The sequence below is a fragment of the Phascolarctos cinereus genome, unplaced genomic scaffold, assembly GCF_003287225.1.
Source record: "Phascolarctos cinereus isolate Bilbo 61053 unplaced genomic scaffold, phaCin_HiC Scaffold_1;HRSCAF=81, whole genome shotgun sequence".
NCBI lineage: Eukaryota > Metazoa > Chordata > Mammalia > Diprotodontia > Phascolarctidae > Phascolarctos > Phascolarctos cinereus.
In genome coordinates, this window is record NW_027555514.1 from 282,167,251 (window position 1) to 282,185,883 (window position 18,633).

Sequence of the window (18,633 nt, forward strand, 5' to 3'; positions counted from 1 at the left end):
CTCCTTTTCTCCACTCCCACGGCCATGCTCTTCATTCAGACCCTCAACCTCTGTCACCTGGGCTGCTGGGACAACCTCCTAATTAGTCTTCCTGCCTCCTTTTTCTCGCTTCCAGAGTGTTTTCTGGGCTATTTTCTACAGAAAAGACCCAGATTACTATGGGGCAGGAGCTTATTAACTGCTTGTAGAATTCTTGAATTACTCACCCCCAAGGGTTGCCTTGAGAAAGTGCTCTGTAAATGGATGATTGTGATGGTGATTACATTAAATTGAAAAGTTTTTGCACAAACAAAGCCAATGCAACCAAGATTAGAAGAGAAGTGGAAAGCTGTGAAATAATTTTTACAGCCAGTGTCTCTGATAAAGGCCTCATTTCTAAAATATAGAGAGAACAGAGTCAAATTTGTAAGAATACAAGTCATTCACCAATTGATAAATTATCAAAGGATATGAATAGCCAGTTTTCAGATGAAGAAATTAAAGCTATCTATAGTCATATGAAAAAACACTCTAAATCATTATTAAGTAGAGAAATGCAAATCAAACCAACTCTGAAGTACCACATCACACCTATCAGACTGGCCAAGATGACAAAACAGGAAAATGATAAATGTGGGAGAAGACATGGGAAAATTGGAACACTAATGCATTGTTGGTGGAGTTGTGAAATGATCCAACCATTCTGGAGAGCAATTTGAAACTATGCCCAAAGGGCTATAAAACTGTGCGTACCCTTTGACCCAGCAATAGCACTTCTAGGGCTGTATCCCAAAAAGATCATAAAAATGGGAAAAGGACCCACATGTACAAAATATTGATAGCAGCCCTTTCTGTGGTGGCAAAGAATTGGAAATTGAGAGGATGCCCATCAATTGGGGAATGGCTGAACAAGTTGTGGTATATGAATGCAATGGAATACTATTGTGCTATAAGAAATGATGAATAGCGTGACTTCAGAAAAACCTGAAAAGACGTATATGGTCTGATGCTGAGTGAAGTGAGCAGAACCAGGAGAACACTGGACACAGTAACAGCCACATTGTGTGATGACTGACTTTGATAGACTCTTCTCAGCAATGCAAGGATCAAGACAACTCCAAGAGACTCATGATGGAAAATGCTATCCACATCCAGAGAAAGAACTATGGAGTCTGAATGCAGATGGAAACATGCTAATTGCTCTCCTTTTTTTTTTTGTTGTTTTGTTTCTTCTTTCTTATGGTTTCTCCCATTGGTTCTAATTCTCCTTTATATCATGGCTAATTTGAAAATATGTTTAATATGAATGTATATGTAGAGCCTATATCAGATTTCATGCTGTCTTTGGGAGGAGGGGAAAGGGAGGGGAGAAAATTTAAAACTAAAAATCTTATGAAAATGAATGTTGAAAACTAAAAATAAATTAATTAATGTTTTAAAAAGATATTCACAAAAAAAAGAAAGTGCTCTGTAGATAATCCAAATAACACTAGAGAGATGTGTATGCCCTATCCTGCCTCTGCACAGGTGGTCCCCCACCCCTGGAATTCTCTCCCTCCTCACCTCTGCCTCTTAAGAGCCCGTAGATTCCTTATGAGCTCATGCACTACCTTCTTCACAAAGCCCTTCTCTGTCCTCCTCCCCCCAGCCCCCGCCAGCTGCAAGTGCCTCCCCACCTCACACCTGCAAATTACCTTGACTATACATGTGGTCTCCCTCAATAGAACATAAGCTTATTGTGATCAAGGATACTTTCTTTTTTTGGGTGGGAAGGCTAGGTAAAGACGTTAAGTGACTTGCCCAAGGTCACACAGCTAGTAAGTGTTATGTGTCTGAGGCTGGATTTGAACTTAGGTCCTCCTGAATCCAGGGCCAGTGCTGTATCCACTGAGCCACCTAGCTGCCCCTAGATACTTTCGTTTTTTACTTTGGATGAACCCCTTCACTTCTCTGTGACTCAGTTTCCTCATCTGTAAAAAGAGGGAGCTGGACTTAATGACTTCTCAGGTCCTTTCCAGCTCTAAATCTCTTGTCCTACAGGATCCCTTTCTAGTCCTCCCTGGGGTGGGGTCATTTCCCCTCTCCCCATGCCCCAATTTCCTCACCCATATGATGGAGATACAACCTCGAACACTACTGCCTCCAGGGCTGTGGTGAGAAAAGGGTCCTGGAAACATGAGTTCCCAAAACACTATTTCATAGCCTGTCATAAGGATCAAAAGGGGTGGGGGAGGAAAAGGAACAAGCTTTTATTAAATGCCCACTATATATCAGGCACAATGCAAAGCCCTTTCCAAACATGAAGGCGTTTAATTCATGCTAGAAACAGCAGGACCTCAGGACATAGAGCTCAGAAGGACCTCAGAGATTATCCAGGCAAAGCCCTTTGCTTTGAAGATGGACACACATCTGGGCATCGCATTATAGTGTCCAGAGTGGGGTGGTCAAGACAGTAAAGGACTTTGAGATCCCATTACTTAAGGATCCATCGCAAAAAAAAATGGGGATGATGAGCCAGGAGCAGGGGAGGCTCCTGAGATGTGCCTCAAGCATTTGGAAGGCTTCCATATGGAAGAGGGATTGGATTTGATCTGCTTGGCCCCAAGAGCCATGGGTAGATATTGCAAGGACAAATTTAGTTTCTAGGAAGGAAAAGTTCCTCCCCACTGGAGCTGTCCAAAAGAAGACGGGCTGCTTTAGAGGGACATGTAAGTTCCCCATCACTGAAGGTCTTTCAGCAGAGGCTGGTTTGTTATGCTTGCCCAGATAAGGGTTGGAAAAGATGATCTCCAAGGCTCCTTCCAATTCCTCAATTCTAAGAAACTGAGTCCCAGAGCCAGGAAGTGGCTTCCCTAAGATCTCCACAGTTAATAAGCAGACCCAGGAATCAAACCCAGGTCTTCTCTCTCTGTCTCCAGTGCCCCTTCCACAAACTCTGCTGCCTCTACATGGAAAGGGTTATTGTTATTACATCCTATTGACCCCTCCTGCCTCTGCCTTCTTCCTCCCCCCTTCCCCCAAATCCCAACAAACAAGCCCCCAGGAGGACGGTAGACATGCCTCTCATACTCTAGGTCTCTTTCTCTCCCTCCTTTTGGCCCGTGTGGCTCCAAGAGGATTGGATACTTTATTAAAAATAATTAAAAATCCCATTGTACAGATGTGTGTGTTGGAAGGGTAGAGAGGAGGGGCAGAAGCTGGGAGTGGGCAGCTGGGGGACCAGCAGAGGTGGGACTGGCACATGAAGGGAGTGGCGCTCCGGCCCTGTCCCTGGGGGCCTCCTGAGTCAGCACCCCCTCATTCTGAGATGGCCCAAGGACCACTGGCTCTAAGGGCCAGTCCATGAGGGAGAGGACAAGGGGCCCAGCTTCATCTCCCCATCCTGCCCCTGGAAATTGAAGAATCTGGATTAGATCTTTCTTGTCTTTATATATATGTATATATTTACAAAAGGATGTGTGACAGGTCACTAACATGCAAGGTAAACCTTTCCTTCTACTTCCCCCCTACCAGCCTTCTAGCCCTGGCCTCTGTGTGAGCCTCCTGCCCCTGTATCTGTCCCAGGAAACTTCCCAAAGTTCTTCAGGGCAACTGGGGGCATATCCTGGAAGGGCCTAGGGGTGCCATGTTGGGCAGTTCTGGGTCCCCAAGTGGAGTCAGGCCCACAGCAGCAGATGGCGTGGAATGGTTGACTCGGCAGAACTCAGGGATAGGGGCTTCCCTGTTGCCAGAGTCTAATTCTTGGGCACTGAAGTGAGAAGGCATCCTGCTCTTCTCGAGGCCCCAGGCGGCCACCAGAAGGGTTCCTATGGCCTGGGTGGGTTCTGTCCTTGGGAGGGAAGAGCGTTTGTCCCAGGGATACTGAGGAAGGGGATGATCACAGTCTGCTGGTCCTTCTCCTGTCTAGAAAGGGGGATCTTCCCACAAGAGGCTAGGGAATGGGGGTACATCAGGGCCCAAGGTGACAAAGGGGACACAGGGCTGGACGGGAGGGCAGGAGGTCAGATGGCTGACTCCCGGCGGTAGGAGATGTTGTCGAGGGGCAAGGTGGACTGCATCCTCTCCAAATCCAGGTGGCTCCCAAACTCCAGCATGCGAATGATGCCGCCATCTTCCTTGGAGCCGCCTTCCAGCCCCAAGCCAGCCACGTCCTCCTCTAGTTCGTCCTCCTCCTGGCTCATGAGTGCCAGCTCGTTCTCATAGCAGAAGGCACTGGGCGGTGGTGGAGGGGCAGGAAGGACCGTGATCTTGCTTTCCTGGAGCTCACGGGCCGAGCAACATGGTGTCCCGGCCACCTCGTAGGTCTTATGGAAACGTGAGTAGTCCACTTTGTAGTGACTCTTCTCCTCAAAGACCACGGGCTCAAAGCGGTGGCCCCAGAGGATCTCACTGGCCAGGTAGGAGCTGCGGGCCTGGGTGGTCATGGCTGTGGCCTCGACCATGCCCTCTAGGATGACCACAATCTCAAAGTCCTCCGACTCCAGCTCCTCTTTGCCCATACCATAGAGGGGGCTCTCCTCATCAATCTCATGGACGATGATGATGGGGGACACCAGGAAGATGCGGTCCAGCCCGATGTCGTAGCCCACATTGAGGTCCCGCTGGTCCAGGGGCAGGTACTCACCCTCCTCTGTCATGTACGGTTTGATGAGCTGGGCCCGGACGTGGGCCTCCACGATGTGGCTCTTCCGTAGGTTGCCCACCCTCCACATGAGGCAGAGCTTGCCATCCCTCACGGAGATGACAGCGTGGTGGCTGAAGAGCAGCGTCTGGGCCCGCTTCTTGGGCCGTGCCATCTTGGCCATGATGGTGCCGATCATGAAGGAGTCGATGACACAGCCCACGATGGACTGCACCACCACGGCCATGACGGCCAATGGGCACTCCTCTGTCACACAGCGAAAGCCATAGCCAATGGTGGTCTGTGTCTCTACTGAGAAAAGAAAGGCTCCCAGGAAGCCGTTCACATGCATGATGCAAGGCTTGACAGTCGCGGGAGGTGGGCTCCCGCCTCCCCCGGGGCCCGCTCCAGCAGGTCCGGGTGCTGGGGCTGGGCCGGGGTCCAGGTCGCCGTGGAAGAAGGCAATGCACCAGAAGAGGAGGCCGAAGAAAAGCCACGAGACCAGGAAGCGGCGGAGAAAATCATCAGCATGTACCGCCAGCGCGTGTCCACGCAGGTGGTGAAGATGTCGGCCATGTAACGCTGGGACTTGTTGCTGAGGTTGGCGAAGTAAACGTTGCACTGGCCATTCTTCTTGACGAATCGGTTGCGGCGCTTCCGCCGGGGGGCGTGGGCCTGCCCGTTCCGGCTGTGTCCGTTCATCCCGCCCCGGGCAGAGCTCCAGCAGCTGTCCTCACCACCCGGGATGGAGCCAGACCTGGAGAGGAGACACAGTGGCCAGACATTAGGGGAGCCGCTAAACGAGGGTTAGCCAAGGAAAGGAGGAGCCGCGATCATCTGCTGGGAGGTAGATGTCCGCCAGTGGAGTGAATAGAGTCAGCCTCAGATCCAGGAAGATGGTTTGTCTGTGTGACCTTGAGCAAGTTATATAACCTCTCAATGCTCTAGAAAACCCTACTACAACAACTAATATTTATACAGCACCGGCTAAGTGATTTCACAAATATCATGTCATTTGATCCTCACAACCTCCCTGGGAGGTCTGTATTATTAATCCCCATTTTACAGATGAGGAAACTGAGGCAAATGGGATTAAGTGACTTGCTCAGTGTCACACAGCTAGTAGGTGTCTGGCGCTGGATTTGAACTCAGGTCTTCCTGACTCCAGGCCCAAGGATGTATTCACTGCTCTGCCCAGCTGCCTCTATTCAGACTCTACATTGTAGGGTAGGTGATGGGGAATTGGTGAAGGGTGCTTCCTTGCTGGAAGTACTCTACGTGGATGAAAGCACAGGTTGGTTCCAAAAATAAGTCACTTCCTGAGGACGCTCAGTCAGACATGGGCTCCTGCAGGGTTGGGGGTCTATCTTGCTTTTGTATTTGCATCCCCAGTGGTCAGCAAGCCCGTGCCTGGCATGTCACAGTGGGCACTTAATAAACGTTTGCTGAGGGTCACCAAACAGAAAAATAATAAAATGATCGCGATGGTAATAAATCCCCTGCCTATGTGCAGTGCTGTGGTATTTGGAAAGAACTTGGATTGCATTATCTCACTGGATTAAAATAGCTCCTGTTTCTCTAGGGATTTGATGTTTCCAAATTGCTTTCTGAAGCAAAGCCCTGTGAGGTGTGTTAGCAGAACAACAGTTATCATCCCCATTTCACAGATGAGGAAATGGAGGTTCTGAGGGGGAAGTGATATGTAGGGTGAAAGGAAGCCCTGGACAGGGAGTTGGGGATCTCGGTTTGGAGCCCAGCTCAGCTCCTTCCTGTCTCTGTGGCCCAGGATAAGTAAGTCCCTTCTTCTCTCTAGGCCTGCATTTCCTGCCTCTCTAATGCTGGAAAGTTGGATAGGATGGTTCCTAAGGTCGAATCCAGTTCCAGCTTTCTCCCACACAGCTGGTAAATGTCATTGCCCACAACAGAGCCCAGATGTTTTTATTTGTTCCAAGTCCAATGTCCTTTCTCCACTACATTAAGGCTCGGGGCAGAAGGCAAGGCACTGGGGTAACGGGACCTCACAGAGACAGATTTCAGCTCAGTATGAAGATCTTCTCAACACCAAGAGCTCTTCCAAAGGGAAATGGGTGACTCAAGACACAGAGAGGTCTCTGCTAAATGTGGAGTCCAAGAAGAGGTTAAAGAAGCAATGGCTGGTTAGAGACGTCATGCAATGACATCGTGCTACTGGTGTGGGGGGAAGAGATGATGTCCCTCCGAAGTCCCTTCGGACTCCAAGACCCCCATGCCACAAATGAGCAAGCAAGCCCAGGAAGGAGAGGTGATGGTGGGTATAACAATGGTGATAACAGTGATGGTGACGGAGATGGTCATGGTCATGATGATAATGGCAAAGATGGTGACAGTGGTGATAGTGAGAGAGACAGGAGACATGGCGGCCATGGTGACAACAGCAAAGATGGTGAGGCTGGTCATAGGGACAATGGTGATGATGTTGCTAGTGGTAGTGACAACGATGACCACAAGGACAGTGGTAATAATGATGGTGACAAGAGGATGCTGACCGTGGTGATAATAACAGTGACGAGTGTAACCATGGCAGCGCTGATGACCGTGGGGACAATGGTAATGACAATGGCGATGGGAAGTAGCAGCTGAGGGGGTCCATGAAGGTCATGGAGAGGTGGCCTGGCCACAACCTGAGTGAAAGCTCAGTCAGCCCCTTCCCCCAAGGCTGCCTCAGCCATGACAAACACCTCCTTTGTCCCTCACTCCCCCATCCGTCTGGAGCACAGAAGGAGGCAGCCAAGGGACCTCTCCATCCCTGGCCCGCCTGGTGCCAGCCGAGTCTCCACCACCAGCAGGGCCAGGGTGGGCAGGGAGGGGGAGGCTGGGCAATGGCTCCCAGTAACATTTTGGCCCAGAATTATGGAAGGCAGGGAGTTGCTATTTTCTGTTCTATTCTTCTTGTTGATCTAATTGTGTGTCTGTAGCAGTGTTTATACACTTCCCCGGGTTCAGGACGACTCAGTTTCCACAGCAACAGTGCGGCTGCTGCCGGCGTCCAGGCTCAAGAGGCAGTGCTGTAATTTAGAGATCAACAGCTCAAGTGGTGGCAGCTTCCCTGGGAGAAACTCTCCCCAGCGTCTCCCCACCCAACCCCCCTTCCCTCGGCCCCTCCTGGCTCTGGGTGCTCCTGTCCTTGCTACCCACCCCTGGTGACAACAGCAGAGAAACATGACCATTACTCCTCTGTGCCAGTCTATGGCATCACCACCCGCTGCAGGGGCTATTAGCACTGGGGGATGGGAGTTGGGGTAGGGAAATAGCAGTAGGGATGGAAGGGTGTGGGCTCAGCCCTCAGAATTATTTGAGGAGTTGAGGAGGGTTGTTACTTGCAGGTTCCTGCTGTATGCTTCAGCAAAACAGGCAAATAGACCATTATTCCAAAGACACTAGGAAGGTTGCTCTGCCCCCTCCTGAAAAGCTTCCCCTCTCTACTGTCACTGTGCCTGAAATTCCACCATTAGAGCCACAGAATGGAAGAGCTGGAAAAGGACCCAGACACAGAGATCCACCAAAAGTGAGAAATGGAGGAGTCAGTAGAGGACCTCTAATTCCAATCTCTTATTTACAGAGATAGAAACTGAGGTCCACAGAGGGGAGGCGACAACCAAAGCCCCATAGGAAGCTGGCCAGCAGAGCCAGGACTGAAGGCCAGGTCTTCTGGCTCCTAGCCCTGGATTGTCTCTATAATACATCATACTAGGGATCAATTCACTTTGATTCTGAAGGTTTGGGGGTGGGAGGGATGGTTCCAAAGCCCTGTTAGAAAGCACTTGCTTCTGGGAAAGGGGAAAACCACCTGCTTGTATTAACTGGCACCTCAGCTGGGATTAGCTGGCAACCAGCCAAGGTTAGGAATGGGAGAAGGAGAACGAGTGGGAAGATGGGAGAAATCTCCCAATTTTGTTGCACTTCAGGGGCAGTGTGCTGCAGAGAATGACACTGCCCTGAGGGCTAAACGACCCCGCATCAAGGGCTGTTTGCATCCACTTCCCAGGAATTGTCCTGGGGACACAGCCTCAGCCCGGGAGAGGGAACGCTCCCAAGCAATCAGGTGCTCACTTTCCCTCTCTCCTCCAAATGTCCTTATGCTCCATCTCTACATGAGAAACTTGGGTTGGACGGTCTCTAAGATGGTCATTCCCAGCTCTGATAATCTATGTTTGCAGGTCAATTCAGTATGCATCAAATGCTTGCTGTTTCCCAGGCTCTGTAGTAGTGATGATGATGATGGTGATGATGGTGGTGATGGTGATGATGGTGATGATGGTGATGGTGATGACGGTGATGGTGATGATGGTGATGATGGTGGTGATGGTGATGATGGTGGTGATGGTGATGATGGTGATGACGGTGATGGTGATGACGGTGATGGTGATGATGGTGATGATGGTGATGGTGATGACGGTGATGGTGATGATGGTGATGGTGATGATGGTGATGATGATGGTGATGATGGTGATAGTGATGGTGGTGGTGATGGTGGTGATGATAGTGATGATGGTGGTGATGGTGGTGATGATGATGATGATGATGGTGATAGTGATGGTGGTGGTGATGGTGGTGATGATAGTGATGATGGTGGTGATGGTGGTGATGATGATGATGATGATGGTGATATGATGGTGGTGGTGATGGTGGTGATGATAGTGATGATGGTGGTGATGGTGGTGATGATGATGATGATGATGGTGATAGTGATGGTGTGGTGATGGTGGTGATGATAGTGATGATGGTGGTGATGGTGGTGATGATAGTGATGATGGTGGTGATGGTGATGATGGTGGTGATGGTGATGATGGTGATGACGGTGATGGTGATGACGGTGATGGTGATGATGGTGATGATGGTGATGGTGATGACGGTGATGGTGATGATGGTGATGATGATGATGATGATGATGGTGATAGTGATGGTGGTGGTGATGGTTGTGATGATAGTGATGATGGTGGTGATGGTGGTGATGGTGGTGATGATGATGGTGGTGATGGTGGTGATGGTTGTGGTGATGGTGGTGATGATAGTGATGATGGTGGTGATGGTGATGGTGATATAGTACTTATATGACACTTTAAGTTTTATAAAGCACTTTACAAATATTAACTTCATTTGATCCTCACAACAACCCTGAGAAGTGCTATAATTATCCCCATTCTACAAATGAGGAAACTGAGGCTGAGAGAAGTTACATGAGTAGCTCAAAGTCACACAACTAGTAAGTGTCTGGAGTGGGATTTGAACTCAGCAGGGCCAGGAATAGAAATAGATCGTCCATTAACAGGCATTTATTAAGCCTCATAGCGTGTGAGGTGCTGGGGTTACAGAGACAAAACACACACACAGAACAGTCTGTGCCTTCAAACATTTCACATTCTCTCAGGGAGAAACATATAGACATTGAAATACAAAATAATTTCTAGGAGCAGGGCTAGGTAGCGACTAGGTAGATCAGAATGGACTTCCTGAAGGAGGTGGCCGGAAGCTGATCTTGGAAGGAAATGAAGGCATTCTTCGGGGAAGGAAGGGTAGGGAAAGTGCTTCCAGACCTGGGGAAGAGCCTCTACGAAGGCGTGGAGAGAAAAGATGGCAAGGACCCCATGTGGGGCAGCAAGTAGGCCCATTTGGGTCAAATGAAAATCCCAAGAAAGGAGTAACTTAGGATAAACTTGCCAAGGTAGCACCAAAGCCAGATTGCAGAGGGCTTAAAAGCCAGCCAGAAGAACAGACAACAGGAAGCTACTGGAGTTCTCTGAGCAGTGAAGGGACAGAGACTCACTTGGGAAAATCAAGTTGGCAGCTGTTCAGAGCAGGGGCTTGGGAGGGGAGAGACTAAAGACTGGAAGAGGGATTGGGAGGTTAATGAAGTATTCCAGGAGAGAAGGACGGAGGGTTTGAGCTAGGAGGGTTGCGGTGGAAGTGGAGAGGAAGGATAATTGACAAGATTCGTCAACTGACTGGCCCCGATGCTGAGCTTGGGAATGTGGCTGTCCAGGAGGAGGGTGGAACTTTCAGCAGAGCTAGGGGAGCATCGCTGAAGGGGAGTTTGGGAGGGAAAAGGAATGAGTTTCCTTCTAGATAGGGTGAGTGTGAGTCTCCTCTCTATGCCCAAGGCTTGGCCTGAATGTCTCCTGAGGTCCAGGAATGCACCACCTTTGCCCTCACTAGTATTGCCAACCTGACATCCCAAAGGCATGTCCAGCTCAAGACGTCCAAGAGGCAACTCATTATCTTTCTAGCCTAGTAGAGGGGAGAGGTGGGGAACTGATGACGATGATGAGAATTAGCAGAATGCAAAGGAGAGACTAAAGCTAGGTGGCTCTTGGGATCCAAGAAGAAAGATCATCGTTTGTAAGGAAGGGAGGGGGAATCCAAGGATCGGGATTCAGAGCTGGGAAGATCCTTGTAAATAACCTGATCCCTGTGTTTCACAAATGGAACCACTGAGACCCATAGAGGAAAGGTGAATTATCTAGGGACCCACAGGTAGCAACGAGGAGTCAGCTAAGAAGCTGTACTGCTCTCCCTCCATTACCGCGCTGGCTCCCAGGGCAACTCTAAATGGGATTGGGATGGGGGGACAGATACCACAGGGCTCAGGAACGGTCCTGAAAAGTTCTTCCTCCCATCTTCCATTCCCACTGTTCTCCCAACGTCAGACCGTGAAGCTCGGCCAAAGTGACTCTGTTGGGTCTGGTTCCTCACTCGGTCTCCTGCCCCCAACAAAAATTCTGACTGAGACAAACCAAGAGTCAGCCCTACAGATTGGTCCACGGCCCACGGCCCACGGCCCGTGGCCCACCGAAGTTCACAAACTGCAGGTGCTACAAGGGTCATGAGACCAAAGGATCCCGAGATGGAAGGGACCTCAGGGAGAACCAGCACCTAATCTCCTGCAGTGAATCCCCAGACGTGAAGTGATTGTCCCCAAGCCACGTGGCACCTCAGTGGCAGCCGTGGGACCAGAAGCCACGCCCAGGCTAGGCTCCTTCCTCCTGATCTCCACTCAAGTCCAGGCTTAGGACCACACTGTGCCTGGAGCAGAAGGGAAAACCAGGGAGTGAGTACCAGGAGAATCTCATTTAAATAGCTGAGGGCAGGGAGCCTTTGGGCATCTGCACAGCCCAGAATTCTCATTTCTAAGCGATGTGATTCCTACCTGCTCTTAGATTCATTCATTGGAGTATTTGTCTTACCCACCTACTGCACTGTGAGCCCTGGCGGGTAGGGACAGGGGCTGGCTCTTCTGTGAAACTGCATGTGGAAAACCTTAGAAAGTCAGAGCAGGGAGGGAGCTTAGAACAGGGGACGTCAGAGCTGGGAGGGGCCTTAGAACAGGGGATGTCAGAGCTGGGAGGGCCCTTAGAACAGAGAATGTCAGAGCTGGGAGGGAGCTTAGAACAGGGAATATCAGAGCTGGGAAGGCCTTAGAACAGAGAATGTCAGAGCTGGGAGGAAGCTTAGAACAGGGGATGTCAGAGCTGGGAGGGCCCTTAGAACAGGTCATGTCAGAGGTGGGAGGGAGCTTAGAACAGGGTATGTCAGAGCTGGGAGGGGCCTTAGAACAGGGTATGTCAGAGCTGGGAGAGGCCTTAGAACAGGGCATGTCAGAGCTGGGAGAGGCCTTAGAACAGGGCATGTCAGAGGTGAGAGGGAGCTTAGAACAGGGAATCTCAGAGCTGGGAGGGCCCTTAGAACAGAGAATGTCAGAGCTGGGAGGAAGCTTAGAACAGGGGATGTCAGAGCTGGGAGGGGCCTTAGAACAGGGTACGTCAGAGCTGGGAAAGGCCTTAGAACAGGGGATGTCAGAGCTGGGAGGGGTCTTAGAACAAGGAATGTCAGAGCTGGGAGAGGCCTTAGAACAGGGCATGTCAGAGCTGGGAGAGGCCTTAGAACGGGGCATGTCAGAGGTGGGAGGGAGCTTAGAACAGGGAATCTCAGAGCTAGGAGGGCCCTTAGAACCGGGCACTTCAGAGCTGGGTAGACTTTAAAACAGAATTTTCAAGCCGGAAAGGACATCAGAGATCACCTAGTTCCAAATCCTTTAACAAATGAGGAAACTGAGGCCCAGAGAATGAAAGTGACTTGCCCAAGGTGACACTAGCTAGGCTCCACAGACCTAGCTTAATATGTGCTTGTGGCAGGAGGCTATGGGGAGAGGGGTATGTCTTTCATTCTAAAAAAGAATCCTTCCAGAGGGCAGATCCTCCTTAGAGCTTGCACCATTCTGCAAGGCTGGGGAAATCCTACAATTTCCCTTCCGAGGTAAGAAGTTCTAGCCCTCCTCTTAGGGTTTTCTATTCCTTTGGAACAGACTAGGCCCAAAGCCCTACCTTCTCTTGTCTCAGCTTTCCTAACTTCCTGCCTCCAAAAAGCCAGCAACAAAGCCTCCTCCACCCAAAACTCTCCCCTAAAAGGCCTCCACGTGAATGAGGAGAGGAGGCAGAGGCTGGCCTTAGCTGCAGTGTCTCTGCTGGGAACATATTCCATGCGAATGCACAAAGGAATCAGGGACAGACACTGGCCCCCAACACATCCTGGAATTGAGGCCCTTCTGTCTCCTGCCTCAGGGAGGGACCCACCACTTGAACTCAGGGCCCTGGGGAGCATGAGTAGGGATGATCAAAAAAGAGTCCCTGTCCCTGCTGGGGGAGAACCAGAAACAGGCGCTCTCCACCTAGCCTCCACCTCTGCCCTTCCTCTCTCCCCTTTCTAATGCCTCCTCATCTTCAGGGCCTAGATCAATGGCACCTTTCTGAGAGAGCCTTCCTTGGCTGCTGTGATCTATCCTGCGGCTGAACTTTGTAGAAATCTAGAGTCCAGGAGTCAGAAGAAATTCTCCAACATAGAACATGAGAGTTGGGAAGTACCTTAGAACATGGAATGTTAGAAATGACAGGGGCCTTACAACAAAGAATGTCAGAGCTTGGAGAGACCTTAGTACAAACAATGTCGGAGCTCAATGTGACCTTAGAACTTAGAATGTCAGAGCTTGGAAGGAATCTAGAACAAAGAATGTCGGAGTTTGGAAAGACCTTAGAACCTAGAATGTCAGGGTTTGGAGACACCTTAGAACCTAGAATGTCAGAGCTTGGAGAGACCTTAGTACAAAGAATGTCAGAGCTCAATGTGACTTTAGAACTTAGAATGTCAGAGCTTGGAAGGAATCTAGAATAGAGAATGTCAGAGTTTGGAAAGACCTTAGAACCTAGAATGTCAGAGCTTAGAGAGACCTTAGTACAAAGAATGTCAGAGTTTGGAGGGACCCTAGAATTTAGAATGTCAGAGCTTGGAAGGATTCTAGAATAGAGAATGTCAGAGTTTGGAGGGGCCCTAGAACAGAATTCAAAGCCTGGAGAGTGCTACACCTTCAACAAGGGATTGCATTCAGCTCTGAGGTCCTCGGAGCACAGAGCATGATTCTCTGCCTGTGCTGGGGAATCCCTGTTCCAAGGAGAGAGGTGTCCTGTCTTATTTCCTGCTCAGATTTACAATGGCCAATTCAGACTAGGGCTGGTCTGGAGCACAAGCCTGACCATGCCACTGCCCTGGCCAAGAACTTTCCACAGCTCCCTACTGCCTCTAAGATAAAACAACAGGTCTTAGCCTGGGCAGTCAGTCCAGTACTCATGTACCTTTCCAGCATGGTACAGAGGAAAGAGTGAGGAATTTGGAGTCAGAGGAACCTTGGCTAAGTCACTTCACCAGATGGCCCCTAAGCCATCTCTTCCAGCTCCAGATCTGTGACCCTTATTCTTTTTTGTGTATTCAGTATTTAAGTCAAACCAACCCTAGGACCACTCATCATTCCCCAAACTCAATATGCAGCCTCCTACCTCCCTGTACTTCTCTGGATCCATGAGGTATGTTCCGTCCCAGATCCCAATAGAATGCAAGCTCTTTGAGGGCAGGGGACAGTTTTGTCTTTGTACCTCAAAGCCTCATCCACAGGGGGTGCTTAATAAATTGAATGAATAATGAGTATCAGTGTGGCATCGTGATTATCAATATGGCCTTGGCATCAGGAGGACTTGAGTTCAAATCTAGCCTCTGACATGCTCTGACTATGTGAGCCCAAGCAATTTGGTCAACCTCTAGGTCCTCTAAGTGGTGCTGACCTGCATGGGGAGAGGGAATTCCTCCCTGGGAGCCCCTTTGCCAATGAACCCACCTTTCTGAGTCTCTGAGTGAATGAAAAGGCTCTGACACTCACTGTCTCCCCTTGCCTGCCCCTCTCATCTCTTCTTCTCTTCTCCCATCTCTTCTCCCATCTTCTTCTTCTCTGTCTCCTGCTTCTCCCTGATTCATTCACTCGCTCAATGTATGTTTAACAAACCTTTATTGTGAAGGTAATCAGAGAAATGTAAGACAAGGAGAAAAAAGAGAGGAGTCATTCACATAATCAGAAGAAGGGGGGATGGCCGATGGGTAACTCGGTAGCCAAGCAAAGTCAAAACATGTGGAGGAGGGTCATCACCATGGCGGGTGGAGCCCCTGTGGAATGGCGGAAGAAGCAGTGTATGACTCAGAAGACAGAGCGCTGGCTTTGGGGTCAGAGGACCTGGGTTCAAGTCCCAGCTCTGTGTGACCCTGGGTCAGTTAACGTGTCCCTCTCAACCTCAATTTCCTTATTTCATTAACATCAAGTGGTTGGACTTCTGACTCTTCATGAAGGTTTTCTTGGGAAAAATACTGGAGTAGTTTGCCATGTTCTTCTCCAGATCATTTTACAGATGAGGAAACTGAGGCAAACAGGGTGAAGTGACTTGCCCAGGGCCACATAGTAAGTGTCTGAGGTCTGATTTGAACTCAGGTCTTCCTGACTCTAAGGCCAGAACTTTATCCACCGCACAAGACTGCCTTTAAAAACTTTCTGGTTCTAATTCTATGACCCTAAGATCCTATGGCCTTTGTGACTCTGGGCAGCTGACTGGACCTCAGTTTTCTTATCTGCAAATTAAGGAAGTTGGACCCAATGGCCTATGGGGCCAAAGAAGGCTATGGATGAGCAGACAGAGATGGACAGCCATAAGCACTGGGAGAAAGTAGACACCTTGATGAGATCCCAGAGCAGTTGGAATGAGTGAGCAGAGGACCTTACTCTGGGCTGAGGGAGATGCAAGGCTGAGAGAGGGCATCTTCCCCGCCTTCATGGACTCACAGATATCTGAGGAGTATGTAACCAGTGCTACCACAGGGAGCACCTGAAGGGCACCTTGTCACTGCCCTGGCACTGCCTGCCCCCAGGAAAGGGGCTAATTCAGCCCTGCCTCCCCTCTGTCCTCTCCAGCCTCCATGCAGCTGCCAAACTGACCTTCTGAAAGCATGGCTCTGGCCAGGTCCCTCACCAGCTCAGCAATCTCCTCAAGCTCCTTCTTGCCTCCAGGGTAAAATGCAGATTCCTCCATTTGGCACTGAAAGTGTTTCACAGCTCTAGAGCCGGAAGGGGTCTTAGAACACAGAATGTCAGGGCTCAGTGAGGCCCTTGGACGTCAGAGATCTAGGGGGCAGCTAGATGGCACAGAAAATACAGCAACGGCGCAAGGGTCCGGAAAGCCTGAGTTCGAATCCAGACTCAGACACTTACTAGCTGTGTGACCCTGGGCAGGTCACTTAACTCCAACTGCCTCCAACAGAAAAAGAATTCGGAGATCTAGAGGTTGAAGGAACCTTGCTCAGAATACAGAATGTCAGGGCTGGATGGGAACCCTGGAAATCAGAGATCTAGAGCTGGAAAAGATCTCAAAGTCCAACCTCCTCATTTGGGGGCTGACAGAAGCAGTGATCTGCCCAAGGTCATATGGTGGTCTGTGCCAGTTATAGGATTCGAACTCAGGTCCTCAGACTGCAAACCCAGCACCCTTCCCATTCAAGTTTAAATGAAAGAATCTCAGGGTTTGCCTCAATTAACCTCTTACCCAGTACAAGAATCTCCTCTCCAGCCTGCCTATCGCATGGTTACCCAGGCTGTCCTTACATACCTCCAGTGACAAATAACTCACTACCTATTGAGACAGACTACCTCGTTTTTGACTGGCTCTAATCCACTAAGGTCGTCATTCTCTTAAACCAAAATTCAGCTCCTCCCTGACCCATCGTTCCTATTTCTGCCTTCAAGGTCCAGGCATCTAATCCTCCTGCCACATGACCGCCTTTGAAGACAGCGATTCTAATGGTGTGTGCCTTTGGCGGGGCGGGGGGATGGGGAGTTATTTTCGGACAAGTGGGCTCTTCAAACTGAGGCTGCCCATGTCTCCCAATCATCCCTTCGAGGTTCCTGGAGATTTGTGGAGGATGGGGACACAGGCCAGGTGGTGAGATGGGACGGAGAGTCTGGGACCCGGATTCTCTGCTGTGGTCCTGACTTGGCCAGCCACTCAATACCTGAGTGACCTTAGGGACTTGCCTAAATCACTTCATCTGATTCTCAATTCCCTCCTCTGTAAAATGGGGAGATTCGTCTGTGTTCTGCCTCCCTCCTCCCTCGGGCTGTTATGAGGTTTAAATAAGATCTCTTCTACAAAGTGCTTGGGGAGCCTTTGGGGAGCAAATAGGTGGGAGGAGTCAGCAGAGGGGGCGATCTGGGGAGGGGACTTGGCCCCTTTGCCTAAGAAGCCAAGTGACGGCTTCCCTGAAGCAGGGTCAGGTTCATGGGCGTAGGGCAAATGGTCGTCATCATTTTTGCATGTTGGACCCCTCTGGCAGACAGTCTGGGGTGGCCCGCAGACCCCTTCTCAGAATGAGGTCTTTAAATGCATGCTCAAATGCATTGGATTGCAAAAGAAAGCGATTCTATTGAAAGAAAGATGTACTTTTCTCCCATCCAAGTTCAAGAATCCCCTGAAATCTATCCCTGGACATCTTAGGGGTCTGTGGACCCCAAGTTAAGAAACCCCGGCAGGGGAAGAAGCCATGGGGCAGGTTCAAAGAAAAGATATGGTTCCATGACTACAACCTTCAGCATCCTACCAAGGTGAGTCTGCCAGGAAGCGGAGGGGCAGGGGAGGAAAGGCGCTGCCCCTCCTCCTCCTCCCCCAACCTTAAAGAGTTTTGCTCAGTTACTTAGGTGGAGCGCAGAAAGCCAGTGCAGAGCGCCAGCCTGGAAGTGGAGTCCCAGGTTCAAGTTTTGATTTTTTATTCTAAGCTCCCTCCCAGTTCTGACATTCCCTATTCAAAGCTCCTTCCCACCTCACATATTCCATGTTCTAAGCTCCTTTCCAGCTCTATTTCATGTTCTAAGCTTCTTCCTAGCTCTGACATTCTCTATTCTAAGCTCCTTCCCAGCTCTGACTTTCCATGTTCTAAGTTCCCTCCCAACTCTGATGTTCTATGTTCTATGTCCCCTCCCTGCTCTGACATTCTATGTTCTAAGTTCCCTCCCAGCTCTGACACTCTGATTTCCCAATTTACTGTGCAAAAAGGCATCAACACAGATGGGCGATTAAAGGTCTTTCAATGAAGTGGCTATTTCCCCACCCAGGGACCTCCCCACAAAGTGCCCCCTTCTCCAAGATCCGGAGGCATGTATGCCCACTACCAAGGAGGAAGATGAAATCTTGGATTAGCCCTAGGAGATGGAATAAGCCCTCCTCGACCCTTACTGCCAACCTCCCCAGGGCAAGAAGAGCCTTGGACAGAAGGGGTCATGCAGATAGAAGGAGCAGGAACACGTGGGCTCCTAGTGAAGGGGTGAATGCCTCCTCCCATCTTCTTCCCATCACTGACCACCTTTCTAGGTCCCTGAGGACTTCAAACCTCAGCCAACAGCCTGCTACAATGGAGAGAGAACTGGCTTTGAAGTTGAGAACCTGGTTCAAATCTCTGTCACTTATTACTTGTGTGATCTTGGGCAAGTCACTTAACCGCTGTTGGCCAGTTTCTATAAAATGAGGAGCGGTCGGACTAGATGATGCCTGAGATCCCTGCATGTTCTAGATCTATGATTCTGTGATGCCAGGTGGCACAGTGAGGAAAGCACTGGATTGGAGACAGGAAGTTCTGGGTCCAAA

General features: G+C 50.0%; 1 protein-coding gene across 1 annotated transcript in view; it reads right to left on the minus strand.

The window, feature by feature from the left end:
* Positions 1 to 3,070: 3,070 nt before the first annotated feature.
* The window catches only part of KCNJ4 (potassium inwardly rectifying channel subfamily J member 4), a 34,696-nt gene continuing 19,133 nt past the window's right edge, over positions 3,071 to 18,633 (minus strand). The window contains 2 exon segments of the mRNA XM_020982605.2: positions 3,071 to 5,110; positions 5,113 to 5,357. Of these exon segments, the coding sequence (XP_020838264.1) occupies positions 3,981 to 5,110; positions 5,113 to 5,302 (1,320 nt within the window). The 5' untranslated portion in view covers positions 5,303 to 5,357 and the 3' untranslated portion in view covers positions 3,071 to 3,980.